The following is a 23,684-nucleotide window of genomic DNA, read 5'->3' on the forward strand; positions in this document are numbered from 1 at the left end:
ATCCTTTTTGTGACTGTTTCCCTTTTTAGAAAGTAGTACAGGCCGGGCGCGGTGGCTCACGCTTTTGTAATCCCAGCACTTTGCAAGGCTGAGGTGGGCAGATCACGAGGTCAAGAAATCGAGACCATCCTGGCTAACATGGTGAAACCCCGTTTGTACTAAAAATACCCAAAAAAAAAACAAACCGGGAATGGTGGCGGGCGCCTGTAGTCCCAGCTACTCAGGAGGTTGAGGCAGGAGAATGGTGTGATACCGGGAGGTGGAGCTTGCAGTGAGCCAAAATCAAGCCACTGCACTCCAGCCTGGGAGACAGAGCAAGGCTCCATCTCCAAAAAAAAAAAAAAAAAGAAAAAAGAAAGTAGTACACTGACGGTCCTTGACTTGATGGCTCTACTTAGGGTATTTTCAAGTTATGATGGGTTTAATCAGATGCGACCCCCTTGTAAGTCAAGGAGCATCTGTATAGCAAATTTGAAAGATATGGAAAAGTAGAAGGAAGAACCCCGTACATTTCCATCCTTAAAACAATTATTCTTAGCATTTTGATGTTTATTTCCGGATTTTGCTATGAAAATTTTTTTACATTACTTAAATAAGTACTTCAAAAGAAAAGCACACATATACATTTTATGTGATTATGAACTTTAATAATCTTTATAACATTAAATGGTAGAATATTAATTTTACTTTTTGTTGATGTTTGGGTAGTTTCTAGTTTTTTAAAATATAATTTCAACTTTTATTTTAGATTCAGGGCAGGTTCCTTACCTGGGTATATTGCATGATGCTGAGGTGTCAGATACAAATGATCCTGTCACCCAGGTACTGAGCATAATACTCAATAGTTACTTTTTCATTGCTTTCCCCCTCCCGCCCCCCTCTAGTAGTCCCTAGTGTCTATTGTTGCTATCTGTATGTCCATGAGTACCCAATGTTTAATTCCCGCTGAGTGAGAACATGAGGTATTTGACTTTCTGTTCCTGCTTTAATTTGCAAAATGTAATGGCCTCCAGCTGCACCCATGTTGCTGCAGAGGACATATTTCCTCGTTTTTTTTAATGGATGCATAGTATTCCATGGTGTATATGTACCACAATGTCTTTATCCACTTCACCGTTGATGGACACCTTGGTTGATTCCATGTGTTTGCTATTGTGAATAGTGCTGCAACGAACATATGAGTGCATGTGTCTTTTTGGGAGAGTGAATAATTTTGGATATACACCCAGAATGAGAATGTTGGATAGAATGGTGGGTCTGTTTTAAGTTCTTTGAGAAATCCCCAAATTGCTTTCCACAGTGGCTGAAGTAATTTACATTCCTGACAGTGGTGTATAAGCATTCACTGTTTTTCTACAGCCTCACCAGCATCTGTTGTTGTTTGACTTCTTAGTAGCTATTTTGACTGGTGTGAGATGGTATCTCATTGTGGCTTTGATTTGTATTTCTCTGATGATTAGTAATGCTGAGCATTTTTTCATGTTTGGCAGCTTGTATGTCTTCTTGTGAGAAATATCTGTCAATTGTACTTTTTATTGACATTTACGTAGTTGCTAATTAAAACATTTAAAAATATTTTGCTTACCGTGTTTGTTCGCAATTGTACTTGCTTATAAACTGTCCTATTACAAACAGCAGAAAGCTTTTTTCTAAATGTTTATTTTCTTACTGCCCTTGTCCTACTCACTTTTCTGTTTATCGGTTTCCTTAGATAAGTTATTCCCTCATGTAGTTAACTATTTTAGCACTAACTTAATTCTTTGAATTTTAAGCCAGTGAAACCAACTGATTGCTAAACATCCTCAAGGTAAAATCTTACGAACTGAACCGTTGTCTTCTGTCACCAAGCTGCTTTTCCTCTGACATTCCCATTATTAATTAGTAGCACCAGGACACCCAAGCTAGAAACAGAACAGCCATTCTATACTTCTCTCTTCATTTTCTCCATAGCTAGTCTACTAATAGATGGATGAAGTGGAAATATATGCTGGGCAAAGAAATCCTAGAATTCTCACTATTCACTATGCTTCCCCCCAGTAGACTTTAAGAACCTTCAGGTCATCAGCTGTACTTTGAAGTACACTTTTAATTATATTAGTAATACCTATTCACAATCCGAGTCAAAATTAAAATATTCTTGTTAAGGTTAAATATCCCATTCAAAAACAAAAACAGATATGCAATTCCACATAAAATTTTCTATCTATTGACTTACTTTATATCACTATAGATTCTTGTTTTCTTACTGAATCCAATTCAGTCTGTTACTATCAATATTTATTTTGATGCCCAAATTGTCATAGATTTAGCTAGTTACTTCAATTTGGCTTCTGTATTCTTTGGATATATCTCTGTTATTTCTTACTTTCTGATACAAAAAGATGTTTCAGACTCATCATATACTTTTGCTGCATCAGTCCCGGGTTCAGCCATTTCTCTTAGTACCCCTTGTTCCTTTATTGGAGAATGGTATTTAGAAGTCAAGGTCAAGGTGCTACTTGTGTTCATTATTATTAATATTAGGCATTGTTGGTTTTAGGCCCTCTCAATGGACAGAGCTAGTATACACACATGTTCATCCTTTAAATCTCAACCTATTTCTCTACATACCTATGTATCTTGAAAATCATGAATTTATATCAGTACCTCTAGGTGTAATTTAACACTACAGGGTTCACTCTAGTTTTCTTGCTTTCCACATTGGTGACTTCTTTCTCCAACAATGAGAAATCTGGTTCCCGTTAGCCTCAATATATTTGCTGTCAGTCCTCCATCTGTAAGCAATCTCTCATCACCACTATGGCCCTACAGGTATGGCTGTCCTCTCCTACCCACTTGGGCTTAGACCTCTGTGTGCCCAGCAGCTGTGTTATGTAGGCACCCTCTTCAACCCACTGGATATCCAAAACCTGGAATCAGGCAACCTTTCTACGAAAAACGCCTATTCACCCTGCTTCGGCTCTTACACTCTGCTCTGGGACACTGCAACAGCTCCTAACTGCTCCCTTCCTCCTCTTTAGGTTTGGATGCCTATTTTGCTTGACTTAACTAATGATTATAAGATTGAATTCCTCAGGGAAGAGGAAGAGACATACTGTATTCCCTCCCAACACCTCACCCCTTATTTTATTGAAGATTAATTGACATGCAAAAAATGCATGTATTTAAAGTGTACAATTTAAGGAGTTTTGATATATGTGAATATGTACATGTTAAATCATTACACTCAAGATAGCAAACATATCCATATTCCCCCATTCATTTTGAGGTTTTTTTTGAATTGAACTTTCTATTTTGAGATAAATATACATTCATGTGTAGTTGTAAGAAATAATAGAGAGAGCTCATGTACACTTAACCCAGTTTCCTCCAATGGTAACATCTTATAAAATTGTAGTATGATAGCACAACCATTGACATTGACATTAACATTGACATTGAAATAGCCAAGACACAGAACATTTCTCTCACCATGAGAACCCCTCATGTTGCCATTTTATAGACATAGCAACTTCCTGCCTCCTTCCACTCCATCTAATCTGTTTTCCAATGTTACATTTTTGCCATTTCAGTAATGTTATATATATGTGTGTGTATATATGTATATATATATGTGTGTGTGTGTATATATATATATGGAATCATATAGTATGTAATTTTGGGGGAATTTTTTTCCCCTCAGCTTAACTCTTTTGAATGTCATTTAAGCTGTTGCATTTATCAGTAGTTTCTTCTTTTTATTCCATGGCATGGGTGTACTGCGGTTTGCTTTACCACTCATTAAATGACAATTGAGTTGTTTCCAGTGTTGAGCTGTTATGATTAAAGCTTTCATAAACATTTCTGTACAGTTTTCGTGTGAACATAAATCTTCATTTCTTCATGATAAATGACCAGGAGTATGACTGCTGAGTTGTATGAGTGCTGCATGTTTAGTTTTTTATGAAACTGTCAAACTGTCGCCGTACCGTTTTACATTTCCATCAGCAGTGTATGAGTGATCCAGTTTCACCTCATCTTTGTCAGCATTTGGTGTTGTCACTGTTTTTTAGAAACAAAATTCGCTGCTCTGACAAGTGTGTAGTGATATCTCACTGTGGTTTTAATTTGCATTTTCTGAATGGCTAATGATGGTGAACCTTTTTCATGTGTTTATTTTCCATCTGTATATCTTGTCTGGTAAAATGTCTCTTCAAGTCTTGGTCCATGTTCTAGCAGGATTGTTTGCTTTTTTTATTGTTGAGTTGTCAGAGTTCTTAATATATTCTAGATACGAATCCTGTGTTGGATAGATGATTTGTTAAGAGTTTCTCCCAGTCTGTAGCTTCTTTTCATTTTCTCAACAGTCTTGTACAGAGCAATAGTTTTAAAGTTTGATGAAATTCAGCTTAGCCATTTTTTCCTTTTATGAGTTGTGCTTTTGTTGTCATGTCTAAGAAGTCTTTGCCTGGCCTTTGATCCTGAAGACTTTCTATTTTTTTTCCTAAATTTTTTATAGTTTTGTATTTACATGCAAGTCTGTGATTCATTTAGAGTTAATTTTTGTGTAAGATGTGAGACTTAGGCAGAGGATTTTTTCCCCCCTATGGATATCCATATGCTCAACACTACTGAATCGAATTGAATGTTTACTCTGTTGAATTGTTTTTTGTACTTTGTCAAAAATTCATCGAGCATATTCGTGTGGGTCTATTTCTGGGTTTTCCGTTCTGTTTCACTGGTCTGTGTATCTCTCTGTTAACACTACACAGTCTTGATTCCTATAGTTACATAGCAAGTCTTAAAATTAGGTAGACTGATTTTTTTCTATTGTATTCTTCTTTTCCAAAATTGAGCTGTTCCTGTAACGTGCCCTTTCTTTTTTTCTTTTTTTTCCTTTTTTTTTTTTTTTTTTGGGACGGAGTCTCGCTGTGTTGCCCAGGCTGGAGTGCAGTGGCGGGCTCTCTGCTCAATGCAAGCTCCGCCTCCCGGTTCACGCCATTCTCCTACCTCAGCCTCCCGAGTAGCTGGGACCACAGGCGCTCGCCACTATGACCGGCTAATTTTTTTGTATTTTTAGTAGAGATGCGGTTTCACCATGTTAGCCAGAATAGTCTCGATCTCTTGACCTCGTGATCCGACTGCCTTGGCCTCCAAAAGTGCAGAGATTACAGGCGTGAGCCACCGCGCCCCGTCTGCCCTTTCTATATAATTTGTAGAATAATCTTGTGTATAAAAAATATGCTGAGATTTTGATAGCTACTGTATTAAATATTTGTGTAATTAGGGGAGAACTGACATCTTTGTATATTAAATCTTCCAACCCATGAACATGCTATACTAAAGCTTTCCATTTATTTAGGTCTTTTGCATTTCCTTCATTGGCATTGTGTAGTTTTTAGCATACAAGTCTTGTATATGTTTGATTAGATTTACCCTTAAGTATTTTTTTAGTTATTCCATATGATATTGCATTTTAAAATTTCTTGCCTATGTACTGATTGATAATATATAGAAACAATAGGATTTTGTCTTTATTTTGTATCCTTTGACTTTGCTGAACTAATGTATAACTTCTAGGAGTGTTTTGCAGATCCCTTGATCTGTAAAAGGGAGGTGATCCACCCGCCTTGGCCTCCCAAAGTTCTGGGATAAAACTACTGTTTTGAAATACAAATATAAAGGATTTTGCCTCAGAACCTGTTCTGCTTCAGGCTTTTGGGGATCCTGAAAACAGCTGCGTCCAAGAGGCTTATCCCAGGGACAGAGGTCAGGATATAAGGGTGTGAGCATTGAGGAAACTTCCTAGGAAACTGGGAATATATGAAAGTCCTAAACGAATAGTTTATCTATACTGAGCATCCTCAAGTGGTAGCATATTACTCTAAGAGCTTCTGGAAAAGACGCCTCCTTGGAGATAATAAAACCAAGTGCAGTGTGAAACCCAAGACCAGACTTCTGGGTGGCAGTGTAGGTAAATTGGGAAGATGTCATGGATCCAGTGGTGAGACAGTCTCATCCTGCCAGAAGCGACCTCCGCCACCTCCCAAAGGCTGCCTAAAATGCTTTGGTAAGAGCTTATTACCAGGCTTGGTGGTAGAAATATGTAGAATGTGTGAAATGTTTTCCTGGGAGGGATGACATTTTATTTTATTTATTTATTTATTTTTTTGAGACGGAGTCTCGCTCATGTCGCCCAGGCTGGAGTGCAGTGGCCGGATCTCAGCTCACTGCAAGCTCCGCCTCCCGGGTTTATGCCATTCTTCTGCCTCAGCCTCCCGAGTAGCTGGGACTACAGGCACCCGCCACCTCGCCCAGCTAGTTTTTTGTATTTTTTAGTAGAGACGGGGTTTCACTGTGTTAGCCAGGATGGTCTCGATCTCCTGACCTCGTGATCCGCCCGTCTCGGCCTCCCAAAGTGCTGGGGTTACAGGCTTGAGCCACTGCACCCGGCCGGGATGACATTTTAAACTTTTATTTTATACATTACTGGGAGTCATATGTAATATAGTTCTTAAAAGCAGATTTTAAGAGGGGGTTAGGGAAATAAAAAACCTATGAAGACACTGACACTACGAGTGGAAAGGAGAAGTTATCTAAGAGGTGATAGAGTACCAAAAATAGCTTTTCATTACTTCCCAAATTTGCCAGCTTTTAATGGACAAAGTGAATATTCATAACTGTACAACTACTTTAATTTTAATATTAGGACATACTTTTTACTTTAAGAAATTACTTATTAATATTGTTTAAAGTAGAAGCATTATGAATGTAGAGAATTTATTCATTAGGGCTGTAATATTTACTACTGTCTGATCTAGAGAAGTCGCTTACCCTCTCTGGGCTTCGGTTTCATTCATTGATAAAATAGGCACAATATTCAGAATAAGATCAAAGTGCCTGTTACAATAAGAACAAATAATAATAATAATAATAAAAAAGAATAGGTATAATACCTGACCTGCTAACCTCATAAGTTGTGAAAGTGCACTGAGATGGCTGGATGTAGAATCCTTTATAAAGTAGACAAATTTATTATTTATAGTTGGTGCTAGTGCAGAAAAGATAAGTGGTGTGAAGCACTGCCACTCAATGTCAATGGAATTTACTGTTGGTAGTACAAAAAAAAAAAAGAAAATAAATATATCTCTAGTCTCTTGTTCCTTTAAATTTTGAAGGAGCTTCTGCCAGGTTTAGAAAAGGAATCTTATTAGCATTTGGGGAAAAGCCATTTTACTGAAACTTCCGGTAGGTTTTAACTGTAGCACACATATGTTTGTAAAGATTTCTAGCCAATGAATGACATTTTAAAAGAGAGAAGCTGTTCTTTGACCATCTCCTCAAAGAATCATTAATCCGTATCAGGAAATTGGAGAAGGTGCACGTGCAGGAATTTTTTGCTAAAGAGCATGATGTGTCTGAGGAGTTATGACCCACAGTATCTCTGTTCCAGAGATCGCTTGGCGATTGTAAATGCTGGAGGTGGGGGAACCTCTGTCCTCTGCATTTGTATACCTCTTGAGCTGCATAGAACTAATTGCTCCAACTGCACGAGGAGGTCAAGGGTGGAGCCTGTGGCTTACAGATGCTTGTGTCTCCTAGTTTCCAGCAGTAAACATTTATTAGATGAAAACTTGGCTGAGGCTGCATATTAAAGAGAAGAGGAAAGGGCATCTCTTGGGAGATTTTATCCTCAAGGCAGTTACCTGCTTCTGCATAATTGAAAAGAGACCTGGCCTGGCTTGGAGGCTGTCTTATCCCTTCAAAAGAGATTGATGAACAGTGATGGCCCATTGGTGTCAAATAAAGAGCTTTATAGTGTTAAAAGAAACTTTAGACAAATTAAATTTAAGGAGTTTGAGCAATGAACGATTTGTGAATTGGGCGGCCCCCAGAATCACAGCGGTGCCTCGTGGTTAGAACAAATTTATAGACAGAAAAGGTAAAGTGATGTATAGGAATTGGAAGTGAGGTACAGAAAGAGTGAGATTGTTTAAAGCTTGGCATTTGCCTTATTTGAACACAGGTTGAACATTCAGCAGTCTATGAGTGGTTGAAGTATGGCCGCTGGGATTGGCCAATGCTCAGCTGTTGTTACAGGTGCATACTATTGAGTTAGGTTTTCAATTTATTGGACTATTAAGCTAGGTTACAGTTCATCACCAAGGACTCAAATATAGAAGTATGGAGTCCTTCTCAAGCCATACTTATTTTGCTTTAATAATAGTTTAAGAAAGACATAAGAAATTAAAAGACAGTTTAGAGGACAGCTGTCATGATAAAGAGTTTAGAAAAGAATGTGTAGGAAGATGGGTCAGGGGTGGGGGATACTGGGATTATTTAAACCTGACAAGAGTCGCCCGAATAAAGTATGACAAGCAGTTGGTATTTGGACATTTGCAGAGGTGATTATATAGAATATAGAGCAGATGTTCTCAAGTATTTTAGGATGCCAAAGCACTCAGGAAAAGATCACATTTACATGGCCCACAGTGTAATCAGGTGAGGTTGCCTAAGACTCCATTCTACTCTAAGGCTTTGGCACAACTAAGTCCCACTCTGCTACCAAAGACTGATGGCATCAGTAGTATCATCCGAAATACCAACAGGATGACTTAATAGTAGAAAGCAGAGCCTCGTTGCTCTTATCAGTTTGCAAGCCAGTAAGGGAGAGCATCCAGTGTGGACTGAAGGTGCTGTCTATTGGAATAGGGGAAGGACAGGTTGGATTGTATATTCATATTCATACATATTCAACAAGTTTGGGGGAGAAGCTATACATACTTATGTGGGTACCCAGTACACAATAATGAGTAAACATATGTAATGTACATCCCACGTTGACTTTGGAATGGGGGTTTAGCACTAAAATGAGGTAGAATTTGACCCTTTACATCATAAAGTGAACTACAAAAGTGGTTTGTGTGCAGCCTCTATAGCTGGCAGATACTGGCAATCTCTAATATTAGTAGCTTATCAGAAAAGAATGTTTGTAAGGCCGGTCCTCTGTCCGATCAGAGCTGATAGCTCGTTTGGTTAGAGGGAGTTTAGTTATAGAAGGTTAGGAAATTTGCCATGCCATCCAGGCCCTGAACCCTTGACCCATAGGTAACTTTGTTTCCTTAACCTTAGGGTCTGTCTTAGTTGATAAAGGGGCATCTATTTTGGTCTTTTAGATCACAATACCTTAGGGCACTGTAACTAATCCCTGGTTTAAGGGAGTTGCATACTTGTTACCAAATTGATATAGATGGTTGGGACTGTCTGTATTTGAGGTAGACTTAGAAAATGTGGGGTCAAAATGACAAATAAGAGATTGAAATAAACGGAGGAAATAATCGAGTCTGGATTTGAAAATACTACTTGATTTGTCACAGGATGGGTGTGTGGGTGTGTTTGTAAAGAAAATAACTTTTATCTGAGAAATGTGAGTCCTTTTAAGTTGTCAGGCCTGGAGAGACAGTAAAATGAGACAGAAATCACAGCCCTATTTCCTCCTTGAGCTATGTATTCATCTCTTGAAACTGCTTGCTATTGCCACATGGAGTTATATAGTAACCCAGTAATGCCACACCTGACACTATAACCTACACCCTATAGTTTAATGATGTATAGCCAATCACTAATCAATGTTGCTTCTGTAAACCAATGAGAATTCCTGATAACAGCTTTGTATCAGCTCACTCCTTGACTTCTTTTTTTGACTTTAAAAACCCACTTGTAACTACTGCTAATTGGAGTGTATATTTAGGCTGACTTGCATCCGTGTTCCCAGGTTGCAGTCCTCAAGCTTGACCCAAATGAACTCTCTACTTATAATAATTTGCCTCAACTTCTTCCTTTTAGGTCGATGTGTATGTGTGTTTATGTAGAGAATACGTTCCAAAAATGCTTGAACAGTTTAAACTTCACTAACTTCAGAAAAGTAAGTTCTGTAAATTAACCCCAAGATCCCTTGAAGTTTTAATTATATACATTTATTGTACACTTATTTTCATTTTGTAGATGTTAAATAATGCATTATTAGTGAAACCATGCCCCAGAGAGTTGAAGAAACCAATGACTAATGAAATTAATCAGTTTACAGGATAGCCGATTAAAAAACAGCAACAACAATAACTTACTAAAATGCCAGAGCTCTTCCTGCTTCTGAGATTTAAAAACTGGCTAAAATGGATAAAAGCTATTAAGGCCAACTGGAGTTTGCACAGAACAAGCTGGCTGATGTCACAGCACAAATTTCTGCCACGTTTCAACCAACTCCCCATGAATGTGCACATGTGATACATGAGGCAGTGTTAAACAAAACTGTGCATGCCGAGGACTTTCAGACCTCCCCTTTCCTTCCACCAACCGACTATGAAGTCCAGAGGCCACTCCCTAAACCTCTTCTAATAAAATGACTGCATGAAAGCCAGCACAGGGGACGGATTTGAGCTGGACTCTTGTCTTATTGTTGGTTTATTTACAATAAAAACCTTCTTTTCTGAAAAACCCAAATTGGACAGTGAGCTGCTTTTCCTCAGTAACATTAGTTATAATAATTTGTGTCAGTTCTTCTGATTGGAAATAGTAAAGCCTGACTTCAAAACAAAAAATGTAATGTTCATCATTTACAAAATGAAGTAAGTGGAAAGGAACTTTTTTATATCTGCGTTTATGTAAGGCAAAAACATTCTGCAGATAAGACGGATTTGAGGACATATGTGATCCTGAGAGTGGCAATGGCTGGGTACAACAAATATTCCAGGCAGTATTTCAGGCTTTCAAGGCAGTGTAGTTGGTGGGGTTCAAGTTAAAGGCTCCAAACAGTAAAGCGAGACTTGGGTAATGCCTGGTTTACTGTTGGAACAAACTGAAAATTCCACTAAGATAAATATATGACATGAAAAAGGATAGACTTGGGAAATGGAGTGGCAGGATAGGGCAAAGGGACCCAGAGAGCCAGTCGGCTGTGCTGGTGGGGTTGGGGCTGTGGACATACCCTTCTTTTGTTGCTCCCTCCACCCTCAGAAACCCTCTGTGACTCTTCCAAGCTCTGTGATGCAGGCCTGGGTTTATAGTTAAGTCTGGGCACCCTCAGTGCTCAGTTGCTTCAGGCAGCCGAGCTATTCAGACCATGGAGAATATCCTCTGTTTTCTCAGAAGCTATACTGAGACAGGGCTGAGCCCTGACTCACATTACTTGGATATTGACCCCAACTTCATCTGCTTGAGTGGGTTGGGATTGTTTATACTGTACTTGTTCTACGTGGTATTGACCCTGTATTCGTCAGCCACCGAAAAAAATAATGACATCCAAAAGGTAAGGAACTGTGGGTGAACACCCAAGAGAGATGCCCTGTTGTTGTTTCCCAATCCTATTCCCACACTTCTAAATAAGTCTGGTTGGTTCAGAGACATATCTTACATGGGAACTCTGAAGAGAGGATAGAGCTTCACTCTTCTGTGGCAGAGACTGGGCAGACTTATTGGTTCAGGTGGACTAAGGTTTCCATCTGTAGCTCATAGACTACCTATCTGGCTGTGGTGGAGAGTTCCGGGATAAAATCCTAAACACAATAATTCTGTGGTCCCAGATGGGATTATTTAGAGAGTGTGGGTTCTCTGAAGGAGAACAGTCTCTGCTGAAATTTGATCATGAGTCACATTCCCATGTCACCTGTCATTCAACAAAGCCTTCCTTCATGTTGGGCTGACCAGGGGAGTAATGCTGAGAGTCTCTGAGCAGAGGCTGGAGCCAGAGGTCTGTCTCTGGGACACTTGTCCTGTGAGGGAGCACAGATGTGACTGTTGGACTCTGAGTCTGTGCCCTGGATGAGGACTTCTAACTCAGCACATCAAGTGTGGCTCTCACAGAAGAAATCCTCTTTGAGGATTTTTTGGAGAAGGGAAAATGGGAAATATTTTATCTCCGTTAAAAATTGACAACCGGAACGTATTTCTGTAATTAAAGAGTCATATGATTCTTGTATAATGAATGAATGAATGAATGAATGAACTTCATAGAGTGTGAGAGAAGTGAGTCCCAGTCTGTCATTATCTTTCTTTTGTCCTCAGCATCAGGGCAGAGCCAGGAGGAGAAGGAAAGGTGGGACATTTAAAGGTAATGTCAGCCTGCTCTATCTGAGCTTCAAGGGTGACCCTTTCTGTGTCTTTCATGAGGACTCAGTCCAATGAATTCCTAGAATGTCAAGTTACTAGATACAGTCTTAGAAAACAGAGCCCTCAGAAGACAGGCTGATGGGAAAGCAATCAGACCTGAGACACTGCTTATAGGCCCTGCTCTGCCCATTCATGGGCATGACGGAGTGATGGACCTGAGTAATGGGTGTTGCCCAATTTGTGGCCAACTGAGATACCGAGGAAGGACTACTGGTTGACTTGGAGTCAGAGCTTCTGTCTCACAAGTTTGCATAAGTATGTTGACTTCCTCGATGCTCGGATTCCTCTTGGAGGTAACCACTGATGTCTGTGTTTCACATGGTTGTTTTGAGTATCATATGGGGTAATGTATGTGAAAGAAGTTTACTAATGATTCCACATACACATGTGAACTTGTGAATATTATCAATGACTATATTATCAGGGACTATTTTCTACTGATTCTTGGGGCTATCAGAGTTTAATATCCCAAGGGTCTTCCACAGAGTGACTTCTGTATGATCCCTGTGCCTCTACGTTCATTGCATATAACATACTCTTCTGGTTTCCCAGACCGGAAATGTTTCCAGAGAGAAGTGGAAGAGGAAAGGAAGCTGCTTTCTATTCTGAAAAGGTGATTAATCTTTCCCCTTGGGTTCTGTTCCCACCCCCTCCTTTTTCTTTAGTATGTTCTGTTCATTTCAGGGATTCCTTGTAGCCTGCTGTAGTTTTGGGAGTGGGTAGCCATAGGAACGGGTATGTGAATGAATGCTTTGTGGAGAGGCTATAGTGAGGTCATATGACCTCATATATGGTGAGTTCATGGGTGGGGGGCAATGTGATGTGGGCAGCAGGCTTCAGGGGGCCCCACCCCTGCCAGGCTAACAGACCCTCCTTTCCTTGTTCTGGTCCTGGCTGCAGCTTTGGACCTCCTGTTTCCTGCAGTCCCCTGGGCCAGCATCATGATACCACCCGCTTTCGTCGACTGTTATGCCCAGACCCTGTCTGTCAGGTGTGTAACAGAGCAACTGCTGATATCCAGCGACTGGTGTCTCGGGAGTCCCTGAAAGATGCCGCTCCCTCTGTGTCCCCTTTGGATTCTGCAGGTTCTGCGACTGAGTCATCGTTCACTTTGTCGTCTGCCCCCTCAGCAACCCCTACAGAAGACCTAATATTGTCCCCTCGGCCCAAGCTCTCTCCACCCCAGTTAATTCTCTCACCTGACTTGATCACCTCCTTAGCTGACTTGTTTTCACCCTCATCACTGAGGGACCATCTGCCACCACAGCCTGTGTCTCCCCTGGATTCCAAGTTCCCCATAGACCATTCCTCACCCCTACAGCTTCCCTTTCCCCTTCTCCCACCATGTCACATTCAGAGAGTGGAGCCCAGTCTCCAACCTGAGGCCAGTTTCTGTCTGAACACCATCTTTTCACTTGACTCCACCCAATGCCAAGATATTTCCCAGGCCATGAATCCCACTGATTCATGTGCTCATCATAACAAACCACCAATCTCAGCTGCTTTACCAGTGGAAGACTGCTCTGTGACTCAGTCGAAATCAAGACTCACCATTTTGAAGCCTTTTGCAGAGATGTTATCTCTAGGTGGCTCTGGTGAGACATCCACCTATGCCCCAACAATCAAAGGCATTGACCATTCATGCCCTGCATCTTCAGAATTCTCCTGGTGGCAGCCTCATGCCAAGGACTCTTTTTCCTCCAATTTTGTGCCATCTGATTTCATGGAGGAGCTTCTTACCCTTCATTCTTCTGAGGCCTCTTTAGCAGGGCACTCTGTAGCCAACGTCATACGGCCTGTTAACATCTCTTTTGTCAGCCATGACATTCTGGCACTCCTGGAGAGACAAGTCAAAAAAAGGTGTGATTTCCTGATGTGGCAAGAAAATGGAAAGAAATCAGGATCTTTCCCAACACAACTTAGGCCAAACTACCAACTAAATTCTTCACAGAAAATGTTATCCTCAATTGCTGATAAGCATGACTTGGCAGAATCCTTTCCCTTTAGGGCCAGTAAAGGCAAACTAGAGGGGCAGCACATCCATCAGCAGCCCCCATACTCTAAGTGCTTTGAGGACCATTTTGAGCAAAAATATATACAGCTCTTCTGGGGTCTCCCATCTCTACACAGCGAGTCTCTTCACCCTACTGTTCTTGTCAAACATGGCCGTTCCTCCATGTTTGTATTCTTCAATGGCATTACAAATACATCTATATCCCAGGAATCCCAAGTACTTCCCCCTCCCCAACCTCTGTCCTTGCCTAGTACCCAAGCTCTACCCTTGCCTCAAACCCTGCCCCAAGGTCAGTCCCCACATCTCACTCAGGTCCAGTCCCAGGCTCAACATCAATCTCCACTCCCAGCCCTACTCCCTGGTCCTCTATTCCGGATTAGGATCTGTGGAGTGTGTTTTCATAGACCCCAGAAGGAGGCACAGTTTCTTACGCCATCTGAAATTAATCTTCTGGAGTGTAACGTGTTGCAGAAAGTGCAGGAAAGTGTGTGGGGTTTACCCTCTGTGGTTAAAAAATCCCAGGAAGACTTTTGTCCTCCAGCTCCCAATCTTGCATTGGCCAGAAAGTCCTTCAAGGTCCATGTTCCCATCTCTATCATTCCTGGAGATTTTCCACTGAGCTCTGAGGTAAGGAAGAAACTAGAGCAACACATTCGAAAGAGGCTTATCCAGCGCAGATGGGGCCTGCCCCGTAGAATCCATGAGTCTCTGTCATTGCTACGTCCTCAGAGCAAAATTTCGGAGCTATCTGTGTCAGAGAGCATTCATGGACCCTTACATAGCTCTTTGGTTGAGAGTCAGAGCCTCAATGTTCTAAAGAAATTTGGATCAAGCACCCCTAGAACCTTCCATGAGAGAAGCTCAAATATGCTTTCCCTGGAGAATGTGGGGAATTATCAGGGATACAGACAGGAGAATGGCCAAAAAAATCATCTGTTGCATGATCCAGAGACATCTTCAGATGAGGATCCGAGGTCTAACTCTGAGAGAGACCTGGACACTCATATGATGCATCTGTCAGGGAATCATTCAGGGGAGAGCCTAGGTCAGAAACAACTTGAAAATGCCCTTACAGTACATTTGAGCAAGAAATTTGAGGAAATCAATGAGGGTCGAATGCCTGGGACTGTGCATCGTTCATGGCATTCAGTCAAGCAGACGATGTCTCTTCCTGAGGAATCCCACAGCCAAATAAAATATCAAAATTTGGCAGCATTGGTGAGTGAGGACCACTGCGTTGATACTTCCCAGGAGATTTCCTTCCTTAGTCCCAACAAACAAAAGATGTTTGAAGCCCATATTAAATCTTTCCATATGAGGATGCTGTGGGGCCTTCCCCGCAAGATCCTTGAATCCATAGAAATCTTCAAATCGAAAGAGGATCTTTCCACTTCCTTTTCCCATTCCGACATTCCATCCTCAGCCAGCTTTATTTCTTGGGGAGATTCCAAAGTTGGCGTCTCTAAGTTTCGTAGACGAAGCTCTTTTCAAGGGGAAAAGTTGGGAACAACAAGCTCAGTCCCTGTCCTCGATGGTCCTCATCCTGTCACCTCACCTGTCGGCAAAGAAGGGCAGGACACCCTGAGAAGACAATATTCTGATACTGACCATGACTTTATAGAGTCAGATTCCAAAGATGGGGCCTCCACGCTGCTTAGAAGAGGCACTGCAGATTTTCAAGGAGAAATATTAGAATCAACAAACTCATTACCCATCCTTGGTCATTCTTCCCTCGTCACCTCACCTGTCGACCAAGAAAAGCAGGGGACCCTGGGAAGAGAATTCGCTGATACTGATAATGATCTTACAGAAAGTGTCCCAACAACTGAGGATGGCAGACAGACTTTTCTGCCCCCCGCACACAGCATCATAGATGAGGTCAGTCAGAAACAGACTGTACCGGCCAGTAGATCCAGCGCAGAGCTGCCCATAATGCAAGCTGGAGCTGGCCGTGAGTCAAGGGATAAGAGAGAGAGTGCCAGTAATAATGTTAACAGGCTTCAGGGCAGTAGAAAGACCTTTCCTGTCACCAGTGGGTCGAAGGAGATGTTCAAGGAAGAGGAGAGCTGTGCTCTTCAATCACAAACTAGGAACAACTTGACATCCAGCAAGTCAGGAAGCTGCTCAGTGACAAATGTGAAAACAAGCACATCTCATGAAACTGAAATTTTCCCACCAAGAGTATCAGTTCCCCAAGATCCTAAATCATCATATCTTAAAAATCAGATGCTGAATCAGTTAAAGTTGGTCCAGAGGAAGGATAGCCAACCTCAGAGCCATTTCACTGACACGTCTATTGCCTTAGAGAACTTGAGTTCCAAGGACTTACTGACTCATCCCCAGGGCATCTCGAGTGGGGATATGGGAACTTCCCAGGTGTTGCATGTCCACTTGGAAGACAGAGGGATCCGTGTGGCACAGCAGCAGGAGCCCAGGGTCCCTACCCATGTCTTACAGAAGTGTCAAGTTAAGAATTTTTCACCAGCTACAAAGAGAGTGAGCCCTAGGAGACCCAAAGGAGGAGAGCTTGGTGGGGGGGATGCAGGGTTGGAGACATCCCAACTCAGGAGAAAGAGCCACGCTATTCATAACAAGACATCAAGGGAGTTGCTTGGGAGCAAATCTTCCCCAACCTTGAAAACACAGCCTCCTCCTGAAAACCTTTTCAGAAAGTGCATGAAGACCTTTTTGCAGCGGTTTAATAAACCCAGCATAACAGATGAAGAACAAGAAATTTCTCGGGCAAAGGGTAGCTCCCTGTCATCATCTGTGCAGAATAGAGGTCGAGTTACAAGAAGAGCTGCCTTTATTGGGACTACTGAAGCTCAGAAAATTAGGAAAGACACTGGGGATTCCCCAGAGGAGAAGCTGGGGCATAAGCGTGGCATAGATGTCACCTGTCCCCAAGAGCCCGTTTCCTTCCCAGTGGAGCTTGGGAAAGCTCAGCACAACCCAGAAGTGCAGGTCAGAGCAGAGCCTGTCCAGGGCTATCCCCACAACTACATGGCTCCCTCCTGCAAACTGACATGTACCAAATCTTGCAGCCAACAAGCTGTCTTTGTTGGCCAGAATTGTCCTACAAGGATTAGACAGATCACAGACAAGGACAGACAGCCTGAGAAAGTTGAGGCATTTAAGGGGAAGATATTGTGTCAAAGGCATCCCCAATCCGTTACCCACAAGGAAGCCTATGCCACATTCAAACCCCACTTGCCGGCATCAGGTCAGCCTGGTGTGTCCAGCCGTCCCGACCAGTGCTAAAAGCACTGTGTTCAGTGATGTGTCTTTACTAACTGGACAGAAAATGCTTCCGAAGCATTTCCAGGGAGGAAAATTTCCCCCTACAAAATAATTCATTCCTTGTTGAGAATCTTGATTCTCCCTAATAAATGTACTAATAAGAAGAATGTCTTTTCTGTGTACTGTGTTGCGGGGTATAGGTTTTGGGTAACCGAAGCTTATGGTTAGGGAAACGTAGTAGTTATCTCAGCTCTTACTGACTCCCTAGTGTGAGTTTTAAAATCTGCCCAATCCCCTGGAGCTCTTGTGGAGGAAAGAGTATCATGTGCCTCCAAAAGCCCCTTCTCTCCCTGATGAAGTCTGAGGAGATGAGCTCTTTTCTACCTCTTTGCTTGAGACTTACTGATACTGTATGGCAGCCTGCACCTTCCTCCCCATTCACTGCTTCATATCCTTTAGAGCAGTAAGGAAGGCAGGCCTTCTGTATCTGAAGAGAGGGTGAAGTACAGGTACATTTTTCAGAAATAGTGGTTTAATCTCTATTTTAAAAAAGTTATCACTGTCCACAGGATCGTATAAGTTGTTGGGAGTGTTTGGGGTATTGCTGTTTGGGGTAGGGTGTCAGGAACACTGTGGATGCTGCTTAAGAATTTGAAAAGCAGGGCATCCTGATGATTTAGGGAAACATATTTTGACCTCAACGTTGAGGTCTTTCTACTAATAAGTCACTTGGGGAAGTAGTTCCCCTCCCTGTGTATTTCTCCATGCTGCCTGGATTGATGGCATTTTTACGGAGCAAAAAGATCACCTAGCTGTCTGTGGCAGGAATGTTGACCAGGCAACCACCTACCTCCTGGGGTAAAATAAAGCTAAGGGTAGGGCAAAGATGCCTTAGAATGAATGAGAAAGTAAGAAAAAAGTGAAGCTAGGAAAGGATGACCAAGCTGGTGGAAAAAGGTTTATGCCCTTCATGCTCATATCGGGACCCTTTCTCAATCTAGATCTAGGCACCACCCCCTTGATTTTTGCCAGGGTGCTGCAGCACTGACAGATGCCATTTTGTCAGAAGTGTACATGGGGCTGTTCTTTAAATACTTAAACAGTATCTGCAGGGCTGTTGTTAACATGGCATCCCTCTCTTTAGAGAAGGTGATCTTTGTGCCTTCCTTCTAGCCATGTTGATGGCAGCATGCAAGATCTTCCCTTAGTGTATACAGTGCACCTGTCAAGGTGGAGGTGTCACCTATGATCTTCATGGGCTTTGTGGAATATAATATTGTCTAAAACACCTGCAGCTCATGGTCCAGAGGTTAGTCCTGGACTACGCATGAGGTTTACAGATATTTGGGGGCTTACTATGAATCTTTACAGAATGTTCCGTATTTCTAAGAGCGTGCACATATGCACTCTTAAAATATTAGGGGTCTGAAGAGAAGGCAACTCCACATACACAAACTGGGACTAGTAAATAAGGTGAGTTTTCTAGAGGTCACTTGAGGTACGTTTTCCAGAAAAATTGTGAATGCTTAACGTCAAAACAAAAACACAAGAAAACAAAAGAGAGCAAAACAAAACAGATATCCGCTATAACTCCCTCACCATCCTTCTCTTTTCCTATCCATGCTTATGCCACTGACCCTGCAGTGTCTGAAGCTTAGGATTGCAGAAATAATTCAGATTCTGTGAAGGCCTTAAGAAGCACAAAATTGGGATAAAGCCCAGAGCAAAGAACTTGTGGATGTAGAGAATCCATGGAGGACCCAAACATCCATGTGGATAGACTTCCCAATAACCTGGCCTTATTGCTCTGTCATTCCATCTTAGGGTCCTTTACCTCCATTCCAGTTCAGTTACTGCCACACCCAGAAGCTATCATCAGAAACATCTAAAAGTTATCATCAGAAGCACCTCTTTTTTTGGAGGCAGAGTCTTGCTCAGTTGCCTGGGCTGGTGTGCAGTGGCATGTTTTTGGCTCACTGCAACCTCTGCCTACCAGGTTCAAGCGATTCTCCTCTGCCTTAGCCTCTTGAATAGCTGGGATTAAAGGCACAAGCCACGGCACCCAGCTGTTTTTTTTTTTTTTTTTTTTTTTTTTTGGTAGACAAAAGGTTTCACCATGTTGGCCAGGCTGGTCTTGAACTCCTGACCTCAAGTGACCTGCCTGCCATGGCTTCTCAAAATGCTGGGATTATAGGCGTGAGCCACCATTTCTGACCTCATTAAAACCACCTCTACATCTGTAATAATACAGTCTAACGTTCTACTCTTTGACCTCATCCTACTATCCTTCCAGTCTAGGCCCTCAATTTGTCAAATTTTCACACTGGGTTATTATTTTTCTACTTATCTATCTACCAAGTTCTTGTCTTAATTTCCTTCTTCTTCAATGCAGATTTTATGGTCTATCCTATAACCAATATTTTAAAAGCCCTATTTGAAATATGCCTTATCCAATTCCCTTTAATCCTTCCTGTCTGACAAAATCCCATCTCTCTGCCTTTTCCATAAATGTCTTCCCTTAAATGACCAATCACTATTGGATTAAATCTCACAATTCTACTGACACCGTGATAAATGCTGCATGGTCAGCCTTAGCACTACCTGGAAATAATTCACTCATTTATCCAAAAATACTTATCCTGTGCTTACTAACAGAGAACAATACTAATGAAGCTTTGGTCATTTTTCGTTAGTCCACTTTGTCATCCATGCTACTCAAATGTATTTCAAACCTTCTGCACTTTTCTCAAGTTTAGGCCATCTCCACTTACTCAGCAGATGTGCTGGCCTCACCACTCAGAGAAACTAGAATCCATTGGATGTAAACGTTTCATAAAAAATTCTTCAAAAACGATATCCATCGCTCCTTTGTTTCCTTCCAAGGTTTCTTCATTTTTTTTTGAGATGGAGTCTCGCTCTGGTGCCCAGGCTGGAGTGCAGTGGCGTGATCTCGGCTCACTGAGACCTCTGCCTCCTGGGTTCAAGTGATTCTCCCAACTCAGGCTCCTGAGTAGCTGAGATTACAGTTGTGCGCCACCACACCTGGCTAAATTTTGTATTTTTAGTATAGATGAGATTTCTCCTTGTTAGCCAGGCTGCTTTTGAACTCCTGACCTCAGGTGATACGCCTGCCTTGGCCTCTCAAAGTGCCAGGATTACAGGTGTGAACCATCGTGCTCGACCACCTTGCAAGGTTTCTATCTTCAGAGGAATTATACTTCCTGAAATGTCTCTACTGAGTGATAGCTAAACTCTAGTCTTTTTACTGATCCATTCTTGCCTTGTAATAGGTACACGGTATATGCTTTAAATGGGTGAATTTTGTGATATGTGTACTATATTGCAATAAAACCTAAAGGATTTAAAAAGAATAAGTTCTTGAGGATAACAAGAATGCAAGAGGGTACACCAAAAGGAGTTAACACATTTTTGGAAGATGAAAACCTGGTGGAGGAGCGAGAACTTATTTATCAAAGTAGACAAAGCACCAGCTATCCTTATTGCTGCTTCCTTCATGAGGCACTGAACATGTTTTATTTCTTAAATCCTTTCATTGAAGGGATGGTTAAACATACACAAGAGCAGGTAGAACAATATAACTCCTCATGTACCCACCACTTAACTTTCACATTTATCATTTGGTATGGATGGTACATACCATCTTTTACACTATGATTAAAGTGTAAAAGTCCATTTAAACATCTTGTCATCCATCTCTTAGAAGATATGCCATGTGCCATCTGCCAATGCTGTCACATTCCTTTGATACTTATCACATGAGGAAGACACTTATGTACAACAGATGTACACAGCATTGGTGACAAACACATTGAGCTTTAGTGGCTTTGGCAATCAGTTCTCCTTTGACTTTAAGTCAACTCCGAGGAGTCATTTGAATTCCTACCCACAGTCCACACAAGAAGCAATCTTACGGAGCAAATTCAGTGCACAATATTGCAGTCCTTTAATCACATAGTAACTATAGCTGGAAAAAAATGTAAGTAGAAAACTACATGTTGCTAAAACTTTGAGATTGTCATATAAATGTTTTCTAATATGTAAAAGAAGTTTTTTCTATCACACATTTAAAATGAGTTTTCATGTTTCCACTTAAATAAAGTAGATCAAATATACATGTTTATCTACCCTCCTTCCCAAAATGCCATTAAGAGTAAAGGATTATACGAAAAGATGCTCGACATCATTAGTCTGATCAGAGAAATACGAATAAAAATGACTATGAGATAACTACTTCACATCTACTAGGATGGCTGGAATAAAAAAGATAAGTGTTTCAGATAATCTGGAGAAATTGGAAGCCTCCTACACTGAGAGTAGGAATGTGAAATGGGGCAGTTGCTTTGGAAAACAGGCAGTTCCTCAAAATGTTGGCATATAACCCAGCAAATCCACTCCTAAGTATATACCAAGAGAAATGAAAACATGTGCGTGCAAAGAAACTTGTACACAAAGTGTTTGGTGTGTCTGTTGTTTTCCCCAATGGTTAATCTTTGGCCCTTTGGCAGTGGCTTGTTCATTTGCTTTTTTTGTGTTTTTGAGGAAAGTCCTTTGTGTAGCTACTTCTCTGCCCTGAGAAAGTTCTGAGTTAGGTGAAACAAAGGCATGCCCTTGGATCAGTTCTTCAGGGACTTCCCAGACAGATCAAAACAGACAAACTGAACTAGTTAGAACAAGGTTTGCTCTGCTTTTTCCTCTGGAACCAGGTGCCCACACTCTGTACAGGGTCTGATATCTTCAAGGCTGCCAATGGGCTGGGAGTGAGATGGAGCAATGGTAAGTTAAAAATGCTACAATGCTTTGTACAGTGTTTTAGTGGTTTTTCTCCTTGTTAGCCTTTGCTTGGCTGCAGTAAACCTTTGGCCATCTTCCAGAGTTTTGACAAGGTTGATTCTGACTGTTTTTGCCAGATTTCTTTGTGTATCTGAAGAGGGTCAGCTTTTCAGAATTCTCTAGTCTGCCATTTTGCTGATATCACTCCCCTATGTCCAGCTTTCTTTTGATCAAGATAGTTTATCTTTTCCTGTTTTTTTTTTTTTATGGCATACAATTCATTTATTTATATTTAAAGTGATTTTCTTTTAGGTATCACATAGTTAGGTCTTACTTTTTAATCCAGTCTGACAATTTCTGTCTTTTAATGAGTGATTAGATCATGATAGGCACATTTCTTGCCCCCTAAAGATGTCCATGTCCCAATTTCTGGAACCTAAGGATATGTTACTTTACATGGCATAAGGGAATTAAGTTTTCAGATGGAATTAAGGTTGCTTATCAGTAGACCTTAAAATAGAGAAGATTCTGAATTATCCATATGGGCCTTATCTAATGATATGAGCCCTAAAATCCAAAACTTTAGAGAGATTTAAAGACAGAAGAGGCAGGAGCAGTTCAAACTGTGAGAGAGTCTCTGAACTTCTCTTGCTCGTCTTGAAGATGGAGGTAGGGGACCATGACCTAAGGCAGAAGGCAGTCTTTAGAAGCTCAACCAGCCTGACAGATAGCAGGTAAATGGAAACATTGGACAATGAATTCTGCGAACAACCTGAATGAGCAAGGAAACAGATTCTCTTATAGAGTCTTCAAAAAAGAATTGTGTTCTCATCTTGCTTTTAGCCTAGTAAGACCAGTACCAGACTCCTGACATACAGAAGTATAATACAATAAATATGTGTTGCTTTAAGCCACTAAGTTTATGGTAATTTATTATGGCAGCAGTAGAAAACTAATGCAGACCATTTATATATAGTGTGGTTATTGATATAGTTGGGTTTCAATCTACTTTATAGGTTCACAGCAAAATTGTATGGAAGGTACAGAGATTTTCCATACATCCTCTGCCCTCACACATGCACAGCCTCTCCCATTATCAACATCCTCCACCAGAATGGTACATTTGATGGACCTACATTGGCACATTATTATCCAGAGTGTGTAATCTACATTAGGGTTCATTTTTGGTGTTGTGCATTCTGAATCTTCTATGATATATTTTTTTCTCCTTTTAGAAGGCTTATTAGCAATAACTTTCTTCAGTGGTTGTAGTGGTTGTTTTAGAGTTTACACATCTTTAATTTATAACAGTTTTTTTTGGTTGTTGTTTTTGTTTCTTTGAGACCGAGTCTAGCTCCGTTGCTAGGCTGGAGTGCAGTGGCGCTATCTTGGCCCACTGCAACCTCTGCCTTCTGGGTTCAAGCAATGCTCCTGCCTCAGCCTTCCAACTGGCTGGGATTACAGGCACAGTCTGCCATGCCCAGCTAATTTTTGT

General features: G+C 41.3%; 1 protein-coding gene across 1 annotated transcript; it reads left to right on the plus strand.

Annotated features, from left to right (window-relative positions):
- Positions 1 to 11,098: 11,098 nt before the first annotated feature.
- Positions 11,099 to 17,510, plus strand: SPATA31D1 (SPATA31 subfamily D member 1). Its single transcript, XM_025359933.1, is given in 5 exon segments — positions 11,099 to 11,284; positions 12,040 to 12,084; positions 12,687 to 12,757; positions 13,045 to 17,338; positions 17,340 to 17,510. Coding segments are annotated over 5 exon segments (4,767 nt in total).
- The last annotated feature ends 6,174 nt before the right edge of the window (positions 17,511 to 23,684 follow it).

This window comes from Theropithecus gelada, chromosome 15 (genome assembly GCF_003255815.1).
Source record: "Theropithecus gelada isolate Dixy chromosome 15, Tgel_1.0, whole genome shotgun sequence".
NCBI classification, from domain to species: domain Eukaryota; kingdom Metazoa; phylum Chordata; class Mammalia; order Primates; family Cercopithecidae; genus Theropithecus; species Theropithecus gelada.